The sequence below is a fragment of the Lutjanus erythropterus genome, chromosome 4 (assembly GCF_056507025.1).
Source record: "Lutjanus erythropterus isolate fLutEry1 chromosome 4, fLutEry1.hap2, whole genome shotgun sequence".
NCBI lineage: Eukaryota > Metazoa > Chordata > Actinopteri > Lutjaniformes > Lutjanidae > Lutjanus > Lutjanus erythropterus.
Genome location: NC_139320.1, coordinates 30,001,615 through 30,018,171, shown reverse-complemented (window position 1 = coordinate 30,018,171; position 16,557 = coordinate 30,001,615). Strand labels below are relative to the sequence as shown.

Here is a 16,557-nt window from a genome sequence, read left to right as displayed (position 1 = left end):
AACCCTGAGGTGAGAGGATGATAATGAAAATATGTGTCACTCGATTTCCCAGAGAATGCAAATACAACCTCTCCTGCTCAATCGAGGATCTATTCATAAAGACCTTTGATATAAATTTGTGATTTTGGACTTTATTTATAAACCTGACTTTGCTCCACTTATCTCCTCTCATCCCCTCCCTCTCCCTCCCTCTCCCTCCCTCCTCTCCTCCACTGTCCAGTAACACCAATAATAATCAACACCATTGAGAACACAGACAGTTTTCAGTCGATATTTAATAGATGTCACTCCATTGATCTCTGTTTTGTGTCAGGTCGACAGTCATGCTATGTGAATATTTGATATTCCACTCACTGCTACTTGTTTTGCATCTAGCTGTCGCTCCTGGGAGCGATGAAAGTTTTCAGAAACAAAATACAACGACAGCAAAAACAGTCACAACACAACACGTCACTCATTACACATATTAATATTCAGCTGATCAGTAAAGGCATGTTTTATTTACAAGAGGAACCTTTTGATTGTTGGTTTGCATCCTCATAGGTTTGTATTCAAAAGTAGATGATTTCATAAAACATTTTTATCACTTATAAATTATACAAATTTCAGTTACTGATTATGCATCATCAAATAATATCGTGTTCTTATTTTCTGTGATTTCTTTATGAATTTTAAACATTTTTTGAATTGGTGGTTTATGTTGATGATGCATTGATCTTCTAAGTAGCACCAGTTCTATATTAAGTTTAAATAAAGTGCATTCATACTTGTTCTGTTTCTTGTAGCTGTTTCAGTAAGTGCTTATAAAATTTTGACTTGGCTGCTCAGGTGACATAAAAAGTTGGTTCTTTGTGATAAAATGTTGAAGCAAATTAATGAAGATATATACACAAAGATCTGGAACTACAATCTGGTTACTGTACAATAACACATGAGATTCAGAGATGAGAAAGTGTTTGAGAGAGAATAATTAAAGGAGCAATATGCAAGAATTACAGGATTTTGGTGACCTGTCAAATTTATACTCCAAACTAATAGGGGACGCCATACAACTGGAGTAACCTTTAACTGCTGCCAACTGTAGCTGCCGCTTGCTAGTTATCTTAGTGCTGCGAGTAGCACTCATATTAGCTGACTCTGCTGTGACTGGGGATGAGTTAGTGCATTGGTTCCCAACCCAGGGCCCACTGCCCTGCATGTTTTAGATGTTCCCCTGCTCCAACACACCTGATTCAAATGATCAGCTCGTCATCAAGGCTCTGCAGAAGCCTGAAAACAACCTGATCATTTGAATCAGGTGTGTTGGAGCAGGGAAACATCTAAAACATGCAGGGCAGTGTGCCTTGAGGACCAGGGTTGGGAAACAATGAGTTAGTGTATGCACCTCTAGGACAGGGGGTTTGAACCGGCAGGAGGAGGAGTTCTTTGTAGGGTCGGGGGGAGTTTGCAAAGCATTTTAGCCTTTCATAGATTGGTAAAAGAGCAAAACCTGAATTCAGGTGGCGCACAGTTCTATTTTTTGTTGCATTTTTTTTGTTTTTTTTGTTTTAAGAAAACTAGGTGTATAAATATGTCCTTTCTTGACATTTTGAGAGTTTATTTGTTTTTTTAATTAAACTTTTAATTTAATTAGAGAGCTCGTGCAGCAAACTTGTAGCATATACATCTCCCAGCTGAAACTACAGGGTAGATGCCTGGCCTATACTATCGGACTATCACATTTTGAGGTGCAAAGTGGATATTACGAGACTGGACAGGCTGGGGCTAGCTGGTTAGCATGCTAGCTCAAGTAGATATCTCTATAGGACAATACATAGACATCTTTGACCTAATGGCTAAACTGTTATTTCTTCACATTCTGTTGATCATTTTTGAATGTTTTAAACTTACATATTGCTCATTTAAACGGATTGATTTCTTTGATTATTTGAAAACAAGTTGCTAAGTTTCAATTCAGCTTTATGATCAAAGACTGAACAGAATATCGCCATGCTTTTCCAGAACTCTAACAGGTCTCTACTTGCAAAAAGGGAAGAGTCATTTTTCTGGTGTGAACTCCACAGAGCAGCTAAGATTTGCTGCCTCTGCCCCATCCTTGAAAGCTAACAGGAAGTACATGACCTTCCTGACCTTGGCCAGCTCAGCAATCCTCTCGCCAAACTCCTGCATGTCTGCCTCCAGCCATTTGAGTGGCGTATCCTCCGGGTCCTCTGCATTTCGCCAAAACGTTCCGATCGGTTCCAGAAGCTGACGGGTCATCAGGTGGGTGAGGTCAGGGGTCCAGTGCTGGGAAATGCCGGTGATGGTGACACGGCCATGGCCACTGAGGGAGAAGTACCAGCGGGAGAAATTCAGCTCCTGGATGGAGAAGTCCAGCCGATACACGGCCTCGTGGGGGAGGAGCAGACGCTCACCATCCTGACGCTTCTGTCCCGACCGCTGCAGAGACGACACACGGAGACGCATCATCTGCAGAGGAAATAAACAAACACATAGGAAGAGATAGAAATGAAACTGAGAAAGGTGGCGAAGAAGGAGTAATATGGAAAGCTGTGTGTCCGTGCAGAACTCACTGGCAAAGTGAATGAATCTGAATACCTTCTAATGTCACTGCATTTAGTTGATGGAGCAGCACAAACCTCCTCCAATTTTCTCCTTCTATAATGTCAGCATGTTGAATAGCAAACATCCTGTAGTGAACGTTACTGTCTACTTCATCAGATTCACACAGTAACTATTACGACAGGCCTTGTAACGGTCAGTAGCTGCATGTTAATAAAAACTTTTGGCTTTAGTGAATCTCAGCTGAATGCAGCTGTCTAAATTAACCTGAGCAAACTGTCACATCAGGATATTCTCATCATGTGTTGTAGTGGAGCAGGCGACTTTGTGGAACCACAGAAAGACGAGTATGAACTGTGTGAGCATGAGCATGAAATTGTTTTGTCCAGTGAACAGTCCAAAGCCCAAAAACTGACCTGAATATTCAAATGATAGCCAATATGATGAAGTCAGATGTGTTGCTTTATCTGTCCAACAGTTTAAACCCCAAAGATATGTAAATTACAATAATTTAAAACTGAGAAAAGCAAAATATTTGCATTTTGCTGATTGCTTTTCTTTTGATTCCCTAATCAGTTATTCGCCTAATCATGTAACTCTAAGCCACACTTCTGTGGAAAAGGTGCACATTTACATCGAATCACAGTCACAAAAGCCATCCCCCCACTGTGGCTGCCAGACAATCCCAGACAGAAAGAAAATTGTTTTTGAGGCACAGTGCCAGGCTAGTAGTCAGTGTTTTAACAGTTCTGATGAATCGAACTATTGATCATTACACCAGGGACATTCGAGAGAGCTAGAGATGTTCAGATACCATTTTCTTCCTCCCAACACCAATACCTGAACTTTGTGCTTCAGCAGATACAGATTACATATTATTACTTTTAAAAGCTTTACACAGGGTGCAGCATTAACTTTTTTTGTTCACTGGCCGAATGGCTGGTGAATGTTCACATTTTTGTATGGATGTGATATGATTGCTATCATTGTTGTGCAGCCTGGTTCAGGTTAAAAACAAAAATAAGCATGCTTGACGCTGCAGGGAAGTAGCACAGTCTTGTGCATAGACTTGCATACTTTCAGTTACCTGATCCAGCATTTTCTCATACAGCTTTACAACTTTAAGAACATATGTTATGAATACTTTTTTCGTCCCTTGAACCAGAGAGAAAAGTTTAAATATACTCAGGCAAGTCACACACAGGTTTGAAAGCATGCACCTCCAAACAGTTTTGAAAGATATCTGATTAAACATTTAATCAGCAGTCGAAACTGCAGAACTGACTCTGGAAAAATTTCAGCTGCAGGAAAAGATTTAAGTAAAAAACAAAAACATATTGTGATAACTGAATTTGTAGTAACTGTCACATAGCTGGGGGTGAGAAGTTGCCATTTCAAAGTAAAAGCCTCACCTCTGTCAGCGCAGTGTCTTCCTTAAATTCCAGCACCAGAGCGTTTGGGGGAGCCTCGGCATTGTCCATGCCCGACTTTGAGGTTATAATCCTGGGTTAAGGAGTGAAAAAGCCTGCCTGCCTGTCTGGATGGATGGATGGATGCTGTGATAGATGAAGCTCTGCTAGAGTTTCTGATTTCACACCCCTCTCTCTCTCTCTCTCTCTCTCTCTCTCTCCCTCTCCCTCCCTCCCTCCCTCTCTCTCTCTCTCTCTCTCTCTCACTCGGTTTATCACACAGATATGCTTCTCTCTCTCTCTCTGTCTCCCCTCCCCTTTTCTACTATTTCCATCACAGTGTAGCAGATCCTCACTTTTGTCCTGAACCTCCCTCCTGCCCACAGGGTAGTTTGGTTAGAACTCATTGATTGACATGCCACATTTAATGAGAGAGGGTAGGGGAGAGCATGGGTAGATGTGATCAATATGAAAACAGCATCAGTTGGAATAATTAGTTGTCTTCTGGTTTATTCAGCTCTGCTGCACTTGTTTCAATCCCTTAACCTGATATTTTACTTTTATGCACCTTTATATTTTTAGAATATGCACTTCAGTAGGAGCATTTGCACTATCATGGAATAATTCTGAATGTTACATTGTACATTTTTAATTATTTTACATTTTCCAGAGGTTTAAAATCAGATTTAAATAAAAACAAACCTAAAAGCTGTCATATCTCTGCCCATCATTTCTCTTCAGACATTTCAAACCTGATTTGAGATGTCTGAATATCAAATGAAAATACTCCCTAAGCTTTCTTTTCTTTTTTTTTTTTTATTTAAAGGCGTTAAGGAGGTGGGTGATGTGTGAGGGTGCTAGGCAACAGGAGGCGGTGATGACGTACAAGAGGGAACTCTGGGAGTTTCCTGTGGGCTTCTGGGAGCTTGACTGGTCTTGGCTCAATGGATCGGTTATTTATTTATATCACTTACTCACTGAGGATCGTCATGGTGTGTGTGTGTGTGTGTGTGTGTGTGTGGATATCAGCGTTAATGTGTCGTCAGTAGGGATCTCAGCGCAGGACACGGGTGGATGGCATTCCCTTGTTAAAAATCCTCAGTCACTCATGTTAATTATGGTTGCTGAAGGTTAATTAAGGGGAAACAAGTGGAGAACCTGCCGTTTTCAACTTTTAAGGAATTAACAAATGTACAGCTGCATATTTCTGAGCTTATTTAGTAGAATATTAACAGCAAGACTCAATATTGTCAGAGTTGATTATCACTTTTGGTGAATTTATAGCTAGTACAAGGAACTTTCATATATTGTTGACTTTGGAGCCCCCAGTGTATAAAAGTGTTTTCACTGTAAAAACCACAAACTATAACGTCTCCTTCCTCTTTTTAACTGTCTAATGTACCACTCACTGTAACTTTGTCTGGGAAAATCTAAACACAGACTCGTGTCATCTGATTTTACAGAGAATCTCGTCCTTTGCAGGTACTAAGATTAACTACACAGAAGTAGTCAATCTTCTCATAGATGGCGTCATTCTTTCATGTAGATTATAAAGAGGCATCAGTAATAAACCGAGACTGTTTCATAACCAGTTAAAAACGTCTTTTAGTAGCTTTAAGACAGTTCGTGGAAAAAGCACTAGTTTTGGTGACTCATACCTCCAATTTAAGGATTTTGTCATCTTCAGTCCATAATACCATTAAAAGATTGGGTAGTGGGTAACTGCCACTTATGTGAGGGCCTCATTACTGCTGAAAAAAACAATAAAGTTAATCAGTTTGAACATTAAATATTCTGTCTCTGTGCTGTATGCAGTTGAATAAAGGTCAAGAACGATTAGAATGAGCACCATTTTATCATCAGCTATCAACAGTTTTGTGGTTTATTTTGTATATCTGGAGGAAGTCGAGTTTTCTTTTGAAAAGAGTGTTTTATTCCTAGGGAGTCAAAGAAACCAAATTCACACAGGGAAAATGTAATTTGGCCTTTTCTTCAGAGAGGTCAAAGGTCAGTTACAGAAGAGTACACTGCATCTGTTTTGATTTTTTCTATCCAACAGTGTAATACTTTATATTTTGAAATAAAACCTTTTATATTTATGTTTTCCTTCTGTTTTTTTCCCCCCAGGTGATTCCTGACTGGAAGGACCAGGAATGGGACGATGAAAAACCAGAGTCCTACGCGGGGATCTTCCACTTCCGGTTCTGGCGGTTCGGCGAGTGGGTGGACGTGGTGATCGACGACCGGCTGCCCACAGTAAACGGAGAGCTCGTGTACTGCCACTCCAACGACAGCAATGAGTTCTGGAGCGCGCTGGTGGAGAAGGCCTACGCCAAGTAAGGACTTAGTAGTTGCTGCATTCATCCTAAATGAACCCAGAGTCCAAAATTGTGTTGATTTAAAGGTCCAGTGTGTAGGATTTAGGCTGATCTGTTGGCAGAATATGGGAGAAATGGAATGTAATATTCATAAATAAGTAAAGTTCGTAAGCTTTATATCTCAAGAGAGCGCAGGTTTCTACAGTAGCCCAGGACGGATGAACCGAACACTGACTCTAAAGAGGAACGTTCCTGAATTTTTGCAGCCACCATAGGTTCTCCTGCTTGCTCGGAAGGGGAGGGTGAGGGAGGGGCAGTACTCAGTTGGTTGCACTTTAGAACCTCAACTATACATTCTACTACATTCAGACTGTAATATCAGGTTTCCTAGTGTAATTTTTAGTTTCCACATGTTGTTAGTGGTGCTCATAGAAGAAATATTTTTTGTCACAGTTCATTTTATTGAACAGTTTACACCTCAGTGAACATCCTGTACCCCCTGCTGTCCCTCAGTAAGTTAAAGTTTCGTCACTTTACAGAGGAATGTACAAGTGACACACACTAATCTGAATATGTTGTTTTGGGAAAGCACAAATAATGTGATGGAAAGAGATATTTCTTATATCTGAAGTTTGTCAATATTTTTTGGGAAAAAGTCAGCGCCGTGATTACTGTGAAAAAACAGTCCCATCTACTTTAATCAATCTCTACTTTAATATTCTCTACAATTAAATGATATTTTTATATACTTGTATATCTTTAGAGTTTCTTTTTCCAATTTAAGCCATCTTTTTTTGTTCGGTTTCTGATTTTTCAGTGTCCCTCAGATAAAGGTGTGGTGGTGGTTTCAGACAGCTCATCAAACTTTTAACTCAAAATAAAAAAGAGAGAGATGACAAATACAATGTGAGCAGTGTGAGGATGTGTGAAGTATGTTTATGCTTGTATGTTTTTGTGCTGAATGGACTGTGAAAACAAATCTCCCTCTGTGACCATAAAGGTCTAATCTAATCCAATAATTAACCATGTGTCAATATTAAATCATTTTAATGCTTTGTAGGCACAACAATTGCATTGCCAGTGAAAATTAGGTAAGAGAACACATTTACCCTCCAGTATAAACCACACCCACCTCTGATACAGATACAGAGACAGTTAATTGTGTTGGTTGAACAGATACAGATACAAATACAAAGTCTCTGATATACATGCATGCATACAAACTGCACAGTGAAAGACCACAGTTGATTTAAGGTACTTGATAAAATGAAGTGAAAGAGAGAAATAAAAAGCATTTGAGTTACAATTAGAGGTCAAGCAGAGGCAGCATGTCCAGGCCCGAAATGTCACAAACAAAAAATCCAGGTGTGTCAAGGGCCAACTTAACTAACTTCCTCCAAGGTTTTTATGTCCACAGACCTGCAGAGACACAGGAGAGAATCAGCATGAATAAAATTTATCAGTTAAATGTCTGTATGTAAGTGTTGATGATCGCTTGTTGTGTGTGTTTCTAGGATGTGCGGATGCTATGAGGCGCTGGATGGCGGCAACACGGCCGACGCGCTCGTGGATTTCACAGGAGGCGTTTCGGAGCCAATGGACTTGACGGAGAACGGCTTCAAAGAAGACGAAGAGAAACGCAACGAGCTGTTCGAGAGAGTCCTCAAAGTCCACAACAGAGGAGGCCTCATCAGCTGCTCGATCCGGGTGAGGAGAGGACCAACACACACCTTCGCAGTGGCTGAGTGATGAAATGAACTGATTTATGAACAAGTGAACGATTTACAGACTGACTGAAAACACTTTCTGTGTCGTTCCAGGCGACCACCGCAGCGGACATGGAGGCGAGGCTGGCCTGTGGCCTGGTGAAGGGTCACGCCTACGCCGTGACAGACGTCCGCAGGGTGAGGCTGGGCCACGGCCTGCTGGCCTTCTTCAAGTCAGACAAACTGCACATGATCCGCATGAGAAACCCCTGGGGAGAGAGAGAATGGAACGGGCCCTGGAGCGACAGGTGAGGAAGAGGAGGTGTGGAGTACGAGGAGGGGCTTTAACAGGAAACAGAGTGAGAATGAAAAGGAGAAAAGACAGATTAACTTAAGAAAGACATGAAGAAGGAGAATCGTTCTTGTTCTCTGTTCAAGTCAGGTTTGACATAATCTAAATCCTCAGGTTGTCCAGTGATGACGCCTTTAAAAAGACAATCTGGACGCAGGCAATAGAGGAAGGAAGTATTCAGATTCTTTACACAAGTAAAAGCACCAGTACAGTCATGTAAAAATACTTTGTTACATTTAAAAGTAAAAAAGTAAAAGCACAGACGAGTAGAGTTTTTATAATGATGGTTTGAATGTTTGTCATCATATTTTATCACTTCATCACCATAAACAAAAATCATCAAAGTCCAGTTTTAATGAACTGATAAATCGTATTAAATTATTCTTTTTTTAATTAGATCAACTTTCTTTGGTAAACATATGATGACAGGTTAGTCAACATAAATGTTAATTTATGTTTCTGTTAGTGCGTCTCTTCAATAAAGGTACATGCTTCCATTTATGTGCAGCAAGCAAGAGAGCAAACCGTTTTTGACTGCAGTGAAAATGTTTTCAGACGATAAATTCCAACAAATATAGTTTGAAGCAGAATAGTTTGATAGATAAAAAACGTGAATTTTTTTTACATCTCTCTCTCTTTTTTTTTTTTTTAATAAATTTTGACTTTTGGACTCAAAGGGACAGTTCACCCCAAAATCAAAACTACATTTTTTCCCTCTTGCCTGTAGTGCTGTTCATCCACCCATACAGTTTTGGCACGAGTTGCAGAGTTTTGGAGATATCAGTTGTAGAGATATCTGCCTTCTCTCCAGTGAAATGAATCTCGTCCTGTGGTGCTCAAAGTGCCGAAAAATACATGTGAACTTAACAGCAGTGTCTTTTCCCAGAAATCATGACCCGGTCGCTCAAAATAATCCACAGACTTTGTTATGAGCAGTTTCATGAAGGAACTATTTTCTTTCTGCAGTAGAATCTACCAGAAGTACTTAAGAATCTACTGGAACTACTTTCTTTCTAATAGAAAGAACATGGTTCCTACATAAAACTGCTCACAACAAGGATTACCTTGAATAACCAGCTGGCTTTGAATTTTTCAAATGTGTTTTTTTTTGTGCTTTGAGCATGTGAGTGCCATTTGGTCCCATTATATTGGAGAGAAGGCAGACACCTCCATCTTAAATAATCAAATATCACTACAGGCCAGGGGAAAATATGTATTTTTAATTTGGGGGTGAACTGACCTTTAAGAACACTCTGGAGCTGCTGGAAATGTTTGGATCAACCAGTTGGAAACGGTCATGTGCAGCTACCACTGGAATCTAATTCTACAAAGTAAAGCTCTCATAATATCAGTGTAGGCCAATCTGTAACTGTGCAGAAATACTGGGTTTGAACAAAATGAATAGACATGCAAAAGAAAAAGAAAGCTGCGCAGTGTTCAAATGCTGATTTAGAATTCAAATGTCAACCTTACGGCAAAATGTAATTGAAGAGTCAAAAGTCAAAGTATTTATTCTGCAGTAAAATACAGTATATTATATGTAATTATATGGGATACTTTTAGCTATTCATATCTTCAACAGTTCTTTGAAACCATCTAAAAAGTTTAAAGAAGGAAAATGTCTTTGGTGAAACATCAAGGGGTTCCAGCAAGACAGGCATGACATTTAAAGGGTCAAAAAGTCAAAAAAAAAGTTTAACAATAGCAGTTTCATAGAATGATCATGTATCATGTTGAAGGAAAACCCCAATCAGAAATGTAGTATAGTAAAATATAAAGAAGCAGAAAATGCAAATGCTCAAATTCTTTTTGGACCACAAACTGCGTTGGAAACGCACTGAAGTTAGCATGTCGGTTTGATGTCAGTTTTTCTTTGTTGGTGACATGTTTACTTTTTACTTCATACGTTTCACATCTGCCCTCCACATTTTCTGCCTGTTTGCAGCTCTGAAGAGTGGAAGAAGGTCAGTAAGAGTGAGAGGGAGAGGATCGGCGTCACCGTGCAGGATGATGGAGAGTTCTGGTGAGTGTTTTTTTCTAGTGCAGCGCTGCCCCCTGGTGGAGGTACTAGGTGCCTGCATGTGGCGCTTTGTGACTTTGGATAAATTGTTTGATTTAACAGATAATTTCACTGATTCTTAGGTCATTTCTGAAGACATCCTACTGAATTTACTCTTAAATATATTCCTCATTTGTCCTCTTTTATCATACAGTATCACACAGTAAATAAATCCACACCCTCTTTCTCTCCCTCCCTGCAGGATGACATTTGATGACTTTATCACCAACTTCACAGACCTCATCCTGTGCCGTCTCATCAACACATCCTACCTGAGTTTGCATAAGACCTGGGAGGAGGCTGTGATGCAGGGCTCCTGGGGTCGTCATGACGACCCGCTCCTCAACCGAGCCGGGGGCTGCGTCAACAACAAGCACACCTTCCTCCAGAACCCACAGGTGTCATTTTCTCACAATAATTTTGGTGTCAGGCAAAACTGTGAGGGTGAACTCTAACTGTTCTTTGTGTGTGTTTCTTTTCTCTGCGTTGTAGTACGTGTTTGACGTGAAGAAGCCGGAGGACGAGGCTCTGATCTGTCTGCAGCAGAAAGACCGCAGAGCCACACTGAGAGGAGGACGAGGAGAAAACCTCGCTATTGGCTTCGACATACACAAGGTCAGCTCACCGTGTGTGTGTGTGTGTGTGTGTGTGTGTGTGTGTGTTTTCAAGACATTATCCTGAAAATAAAGGGAGAGTAAACGGCTGCTGTCTCTGTGTTCAGGTGGAGTTAAACAGGACATACCGGATGCACGTCACCCAGCAGAAGGTTGGCGGGAGCATCTACATCAACTCCAGGTCCGTGTTCGTACGCATCGACCTGAAAGAGGGGCGCTACGTCATCATACCCACGACCTTTGACCCTGGCCTGGAGGGAGACTTCCTGCTCCGCATCTTCACAGACGTTCCCTCTGACTGCAAGTAGGGAGACGTGGACTTGTTTTAGTTTGAACTTGAGCTTTTGTTGTTTATGTGTGACCATTTCAGTGTTCAACAATTAATCGATAATTAAATAAGTCACTGAACTATTATACTATAGAACTATAGAACTATTTTGACAAAAGGTTAATCGATTTTTGTAATTTTTTAAGATAAAAAAAAATCAATTCCAGATTCTTAACTGTGAATATTTTTCTGGTTTCTTTACTCCTTAATGAAAGTTGACTGAATATCTTGGGGTTGTGTGTAAAACAAGGCATTTGAGGACGTCATCTTAGGCCTTAACAAAAAACTATTAATCAAACAATCGAAAAATAATCAGCTGATTGATTGACTATGCAAATAATTGTAATCACAACCCTAGTTGTTCAGCAGGATTACTGGATACTGAAACTGAAAAATGACATTTGACATTGTACATTGATATGAACCTCCCTTACATCTATATAGACCAGCTGGACGGTAACATCTGGAGTCATTTTTGTTTTTTGTTTTTTTTTTGAAAACCAAGTTTCTGCATTGTTCGCTGGGGATGCCAACCTGCAAGATGCTCTTTAAACCACAGCTAAGCTAATGACAGAGCAGCAGCCCTTTTTTTCTGACAACAACAGAAACATAAGATATTAGATAAAAACATTAGATCATGAACACAAGAACAATTACGAGTATGTCTTTCTCTGTCTCTCTCTCTGTCTTCTCTGTAGGGAGTTGACTCAAGATGAGCCTCCACAGACCTGCTGGTCCGGGTTGTGTGGTTATCCGTCACTCGTCACTCAGGTCCACATACTCAGTGCTAATGGACTCGCAGGACAAGACTCTGATGGAGGTAGATTTAAGTTACTGCTTTGTTTTTTTTTCATTAAAAATGAGTCAGTGATTCATAACAATCAATAGCCACAGCCCTTTTTTTAAGTTTATTGGTGTGTGTTTGTGTGTGTGTGTGTGTGTGTGTGTGTGTGTGTGTGTTCCAGTGTCCGACCCGTACTTGATCATCCGTTGTGAAGGAGAGAAAGTTCGCTCGCCGGTCTTTAAAAACACACGCAGCCCCACCTTCGACACAAAGGGCGTCTTCTACAGGAAGAAAGCCAACCGGCCAATCAGCATCGAGGTTTGTGTGTGTGTTTGTCTGTAGCCAAGTACAACTGACAGAAAACTGAGTACACGTGTGACTGTTGTTGTCACAATAAATTCCCTCTCTCTCTCTCTCTCTCTCTCTCTCTCTCTCTCTCTCTCAGATCTACAACCACAACGTGTTGATGGATTCCTTCATGGGTCAGGTGACGCTGCCGGCCGAGCAAGGCGAATTCCGGCAGACGGTCCACCTGAGAGACAAGGGCGATCACCGTAACAACGACCTCCCCGGCACCCTCAATGTTGTTATGGTAACCAGTACAGTGCTCACCAACATCTGAGACAGACCACGACACCGTCCAATCAGCTGTCAGATGTGTTGCTCTTCATTAAAGGAGCTATATGTAAGAATTTAGACTCCAAACCAACAGGGGGCAGCGTATGGACAGGAAGTTAAGACGTCCACCAGAGGTTTCACAGGCTAGTCCACTCACCTGTTGACACTGTGCACCTGTCGTCAACTAATCATTCATCTGTGGTTTTAGCAGAATTTAAGGTATTTAGAGAAGAAAAGACTCCCGCTATGACATGACATAAAAATCCGACCCTCCCGTATTCAAACAAACAGCTGACGCAGCAGAAATATTAACACTGTCAGTAACATTATACAATTAGCTAACTTCATACGCTATCTCTAAAAAGGTAATGTTAGCATTAAGAGCTGTTTACTTTCCAGTCTAGAAGAAATGTTTACCTTGCTGTGCTGTTAGCCTTTTTCCGACAGGAAACAGCTGTTATATAAGCCAAATATTGCTCTCTTCAAAGTAACCAGACTCTGTTTACTCACCGATCTAGAAGAAATGTTTACTCAGACCTTTACTCACTAAGAGCTGCCTCCAGCGGTGGAAAGCGATGCTAATGTTAACTCTCGTTTTTCTGCTGTTTCCATCTCTTCCTTTCTTTGCCGCTGAACATGGTCTCTTTCCCTCGAGGCAGCTTTACTTCTTCATCCTCTCTTGTTGGCCTGAGGGCAAACGGCCAGTCAGCGACTCACTGTCGCCTCTTTAGGTACAAAGTGGTATTACGAGACCGGACAGGCTGGGGCTAGCTCATTAGCATGCTAACCTCAGTAGGTGTCTCTGTAAAACAATACATACACGTCTTTGACATAATGTCAAAACTCATGTTTCTTCACATTTTGTTGCTCATTCTAGTTATTTATGATTTCAACAAAAATTCTTACATATAGCTTCATTAGTTTATTTTGCAAACTTTTTTGTGTAAATATCCATCAGGTTTACTTTTTGGAAGTTTACCTTATAGAAGATGATACATCCAGCAGGAGGAAGATGATTCTCTTGTGTTTTATCTTGTTGCCTGTAAACGTCTGTTTACATGATAATTTACAATACCTGCCTGTATTGTTTGTATCTTAATATCCTGAAAACATTTCTGGGAGAGAAATCACAAATAATTTTTAGCTATCTTATAAACAGTGTTTACAGTTCTGTAAGTTACTTTTTCTTCTGATCAGATCTCGTTAAGTCTATCAACCACTACTTTGTGTAATTTTTATTCTACTTTTTAAACCGTCTTCTTCTATTTTAGCTTATTTTTATCGTTTATTTTAATTTGCTCTTTTAAAATCCTATTTATGTCTTTTTATATTGCCTTCTTTTATATCTTGTCTTGTCTTCTGTAAACCACTCTGTATTACCTTGTTAAAAGGTGCCATACAAATAAACTCGCCTTACGTAACAGTGTAACGCCATGTTTAAACACAGCCAGCTATTGGCTCTTAAATCATTTCAACACTTAGACATTCTTAGGTTTGTGAATAGACCTCCTTCACAAATCCATTTCAGTAACTTGTACCACAAAGTCTCTTTGAAACAAAGTACAAAATCTGAAGCTACCAACTGTCTGGAATTAAAAGAAAGAGACAAAACAGAAAATCTGTCTTTACAGTTGTCTTTATTTTGCCAGGAAATAAATTATTCAACTTTAAAAAACATTTTGAAACAAGCAAAACAACGCAGCACATGAAAGTAGTTGAACCACTCTCCTCCCACTCCAAGTTTAATGTCTTTACTCGATGTGTAGTGGCAAACATTCAGCTGGTTTCGGCCGTGTCTGATTGTGTTTAGTTTCAAGTTTGTCATTATGCAAGGCTACAGGTAAGTCTGCCCCCCCCCCTTCCCGGTGCAGGCCGGACTGGGCTGATGGGCGGGTTTCAAATGATAAAAACACAACAACCACCACCCGCTCCACAGGCTAAAATACGCTTTCAGCTCCTTTAAACTCAACTGAAGTTAAACCAGATGTGTCTGACCAGAATTAAATGACTGAAAAAAGCTCACCAGCTAATACTGATTACCGATTGGACAAAATATAACATGTTCTACTACTGATAACCATGGTTTGAAATACATTATGTCCAATAAAAAGGGCAGTAAAATAAGACCAGTACCTGTATTTAAAAAAAAAGGTTAGCATGGAGGGAAATGACACCTTTGTATTATGTAAATAATAAGTAATAAAAAGTTAAAATATATTTTCTGTTCAGTTTGTTTAAATCTCTGGGCTGAAAACTCTACAGTCGGCTCAGACTCACACAAACTGTAGATCTTACTGTTTAATATTTGTCAAAGAAAGCAGACAGATGTGGTAGCAGAGCTGCTGCACTGGATTACATTAGACTGTACAGATGTACCAAATAAAGCTGGTGAATGCAGAAGTTCAAGGTATCTGGGGAGTAACCACTATTATATTTTAGTTATTTGAACCAGATCTGAGGAACTGTTGTCATAGATTAGCTCAGAAAGCAATTATGGACTCTAAGGCTGAATAAGAGTCAGAGATTTTGAAATGATGTTCAGAAACAACAAAGTTTTGATCACTCACAAAATCTCTGCAAGAGAAAAGGAAACAAGTCTGCAGCCCAGCTAACGCTTCAGTGAGGCCGTACTGCGCTGTGCACCGAATTAAAGGGAAAATTCTGCACTTTTCTTGTCGAGAGTACAGTCATTGTTGATGTCAAATGTAATCAACTGAAGCAATGAATTTCTCACTGCTGCTATATTTACTTCTCCTGCTCTCAGAGCTGCGCAGCAGCGCCTACATGTACCAGGATGCATTGTGCACGAGCTTCTGATGCCTTCGCCCATGTTGCTATCTATCACCACACACTAGCTATTATTTTACTGGCTTTAGGTGACAATAATACTCATCTAGCACACCCCCTGGCTACCAGGAGGTGGAGACTAGAAATGTAAGCATGTAGTTCTTCCTTAACACCAACTACATCACTGTGACATCACTGGATGCAGGAAGAACAACAGACTTTGCAGTCAATACTTTGCTGTCAATATCGTAACACTGAGGAAGTTACTGCTTCAGTTGATTACATTTTGGCACTTTTATTCACTGTATATATATATAATTTTTTTTTGGGGGGGGGGGGGGGGGGGGTAAGAACACACACATGTATTAGGGCTCAGCCCTTTACTGCATGTCACTCCCTTCTCCTTCTGCCTTTCCTGTCTCTGTACTGAGCTATCGAATAAAGATAAATAAATAGATTTAAAAAAAATGTTTAAAATGAGTGCTGGGCCAAAATTTGCAAAGTTTTCAGTATTTTGGAGCTATTATTATTTTTAGCTTTTGGTGGGGGAATGCTCTGTTTTAAGCTGTTGAGTAATTTTTTGATCACAGACAGAAAGAAAGAAAGAATGAACGATTCATATTTAAAAAGTCCTGATTTACTTTAACTCGTTTCACTTGTTTTACTCCAGATGCTTTGGAGCTTTAAAAACAGGAGATCATCTCCTCCAACTATGAACTGATCCATGTCTGTGCAAAGAGAATAAAACAGAATAAAAATGCACAATATGATTGGCATGGGGAGTTTGTTTCATTTCAGATAAAACAAGGCAGATACATGAAAAAAAAAAATCAAGTTTTACCGCGTTCGGAAAAGAGTTGATAATAACAAGGCAACTCTTTTGGCCTTTTTTTTTTTTTTTAATCACAGAAAGTGTAAAGCTATTTCAGCATTATGACTGGGAGTATGAGTTGAATCGTTAGAAATGGAGAGTGAATTAAATCAGGCTAAAATTTATTTTCTTTTTTCAAAATAAAGTTG

The 16,557-nt window shown here is 40.0% G+C and overlaps 2 protein-coding genes across 3 annotated transcripts in view; one reads left to right on the top strand and one right to left on the bottom strand.

Moving 5' to 3' along the window:
- capn5a (calpain 5a) overlaps positions 1-14,786 on the top strand; it is a 36,675-nt gene extending 21,889 nt beyond the window's left edge. For both annotated transcript variants that reach the window (XM_084717582.1, XM_084717583.1), the window contains exons 4-13: positions 6,099-6,307; positions 7,804-7,996; positions 8,110-8,303; positions 10,293-10,370; positions 10,609-10,804; positions 10,899-11,021; positions 11,128-11,324; positions 12,047-12,168; positions 12,314-12,450; positions 12,578-14,786. In XM_084717582.1, the coding sequence (XP_084573708.1) occupies positions 6,099-6,307; positions 7,804-7,996; positions 8,110-8,303; positions 10,293-10,370; positions 10,609-10,804; positions 10,899-11,021; positions 11,128-11,324; positions 12,047-12,168; positions 12,314-12,450; positions 12,578-12,754 (1,626 nt within the window). In that variant the 3' untranslated portion in view covers positions 12,755-14,786. The remainder of the gene's footprint in view (positions 1-6,098; positions 6,308-7,803; positions 7,997-8,109; positions 8,304-10,292; positions 10,371-10,608; positions 10,805-10,898; positions 11,022-11,127; positions 11,325-12,046; positions 12,169-12,313; positions 12,451-12,577) is intronic.
- Positions 1,892-4,149, bottom strand: ompa (olfactory marker protein a). The gene is made up of 2 exons (XM_084716410.1): positions 3,975-4,149; positions 1,892-2,469 (listed from the first exon to the last, which is right to left on the bottom strand). Exons 1-2 carry the CDS (start codon positions 4,041-4,043, stop codon positions 2,038-2,040), a joined length of 501 nt encoding a protein of 166 aa, XP_084572536.1. The 5' UTR covers positions 4,044-4,149; the 3' UTR covers positions 1,892-2,037.
- Positions 14,787-16,557: the final 1,771 nt, after the last annotated feature.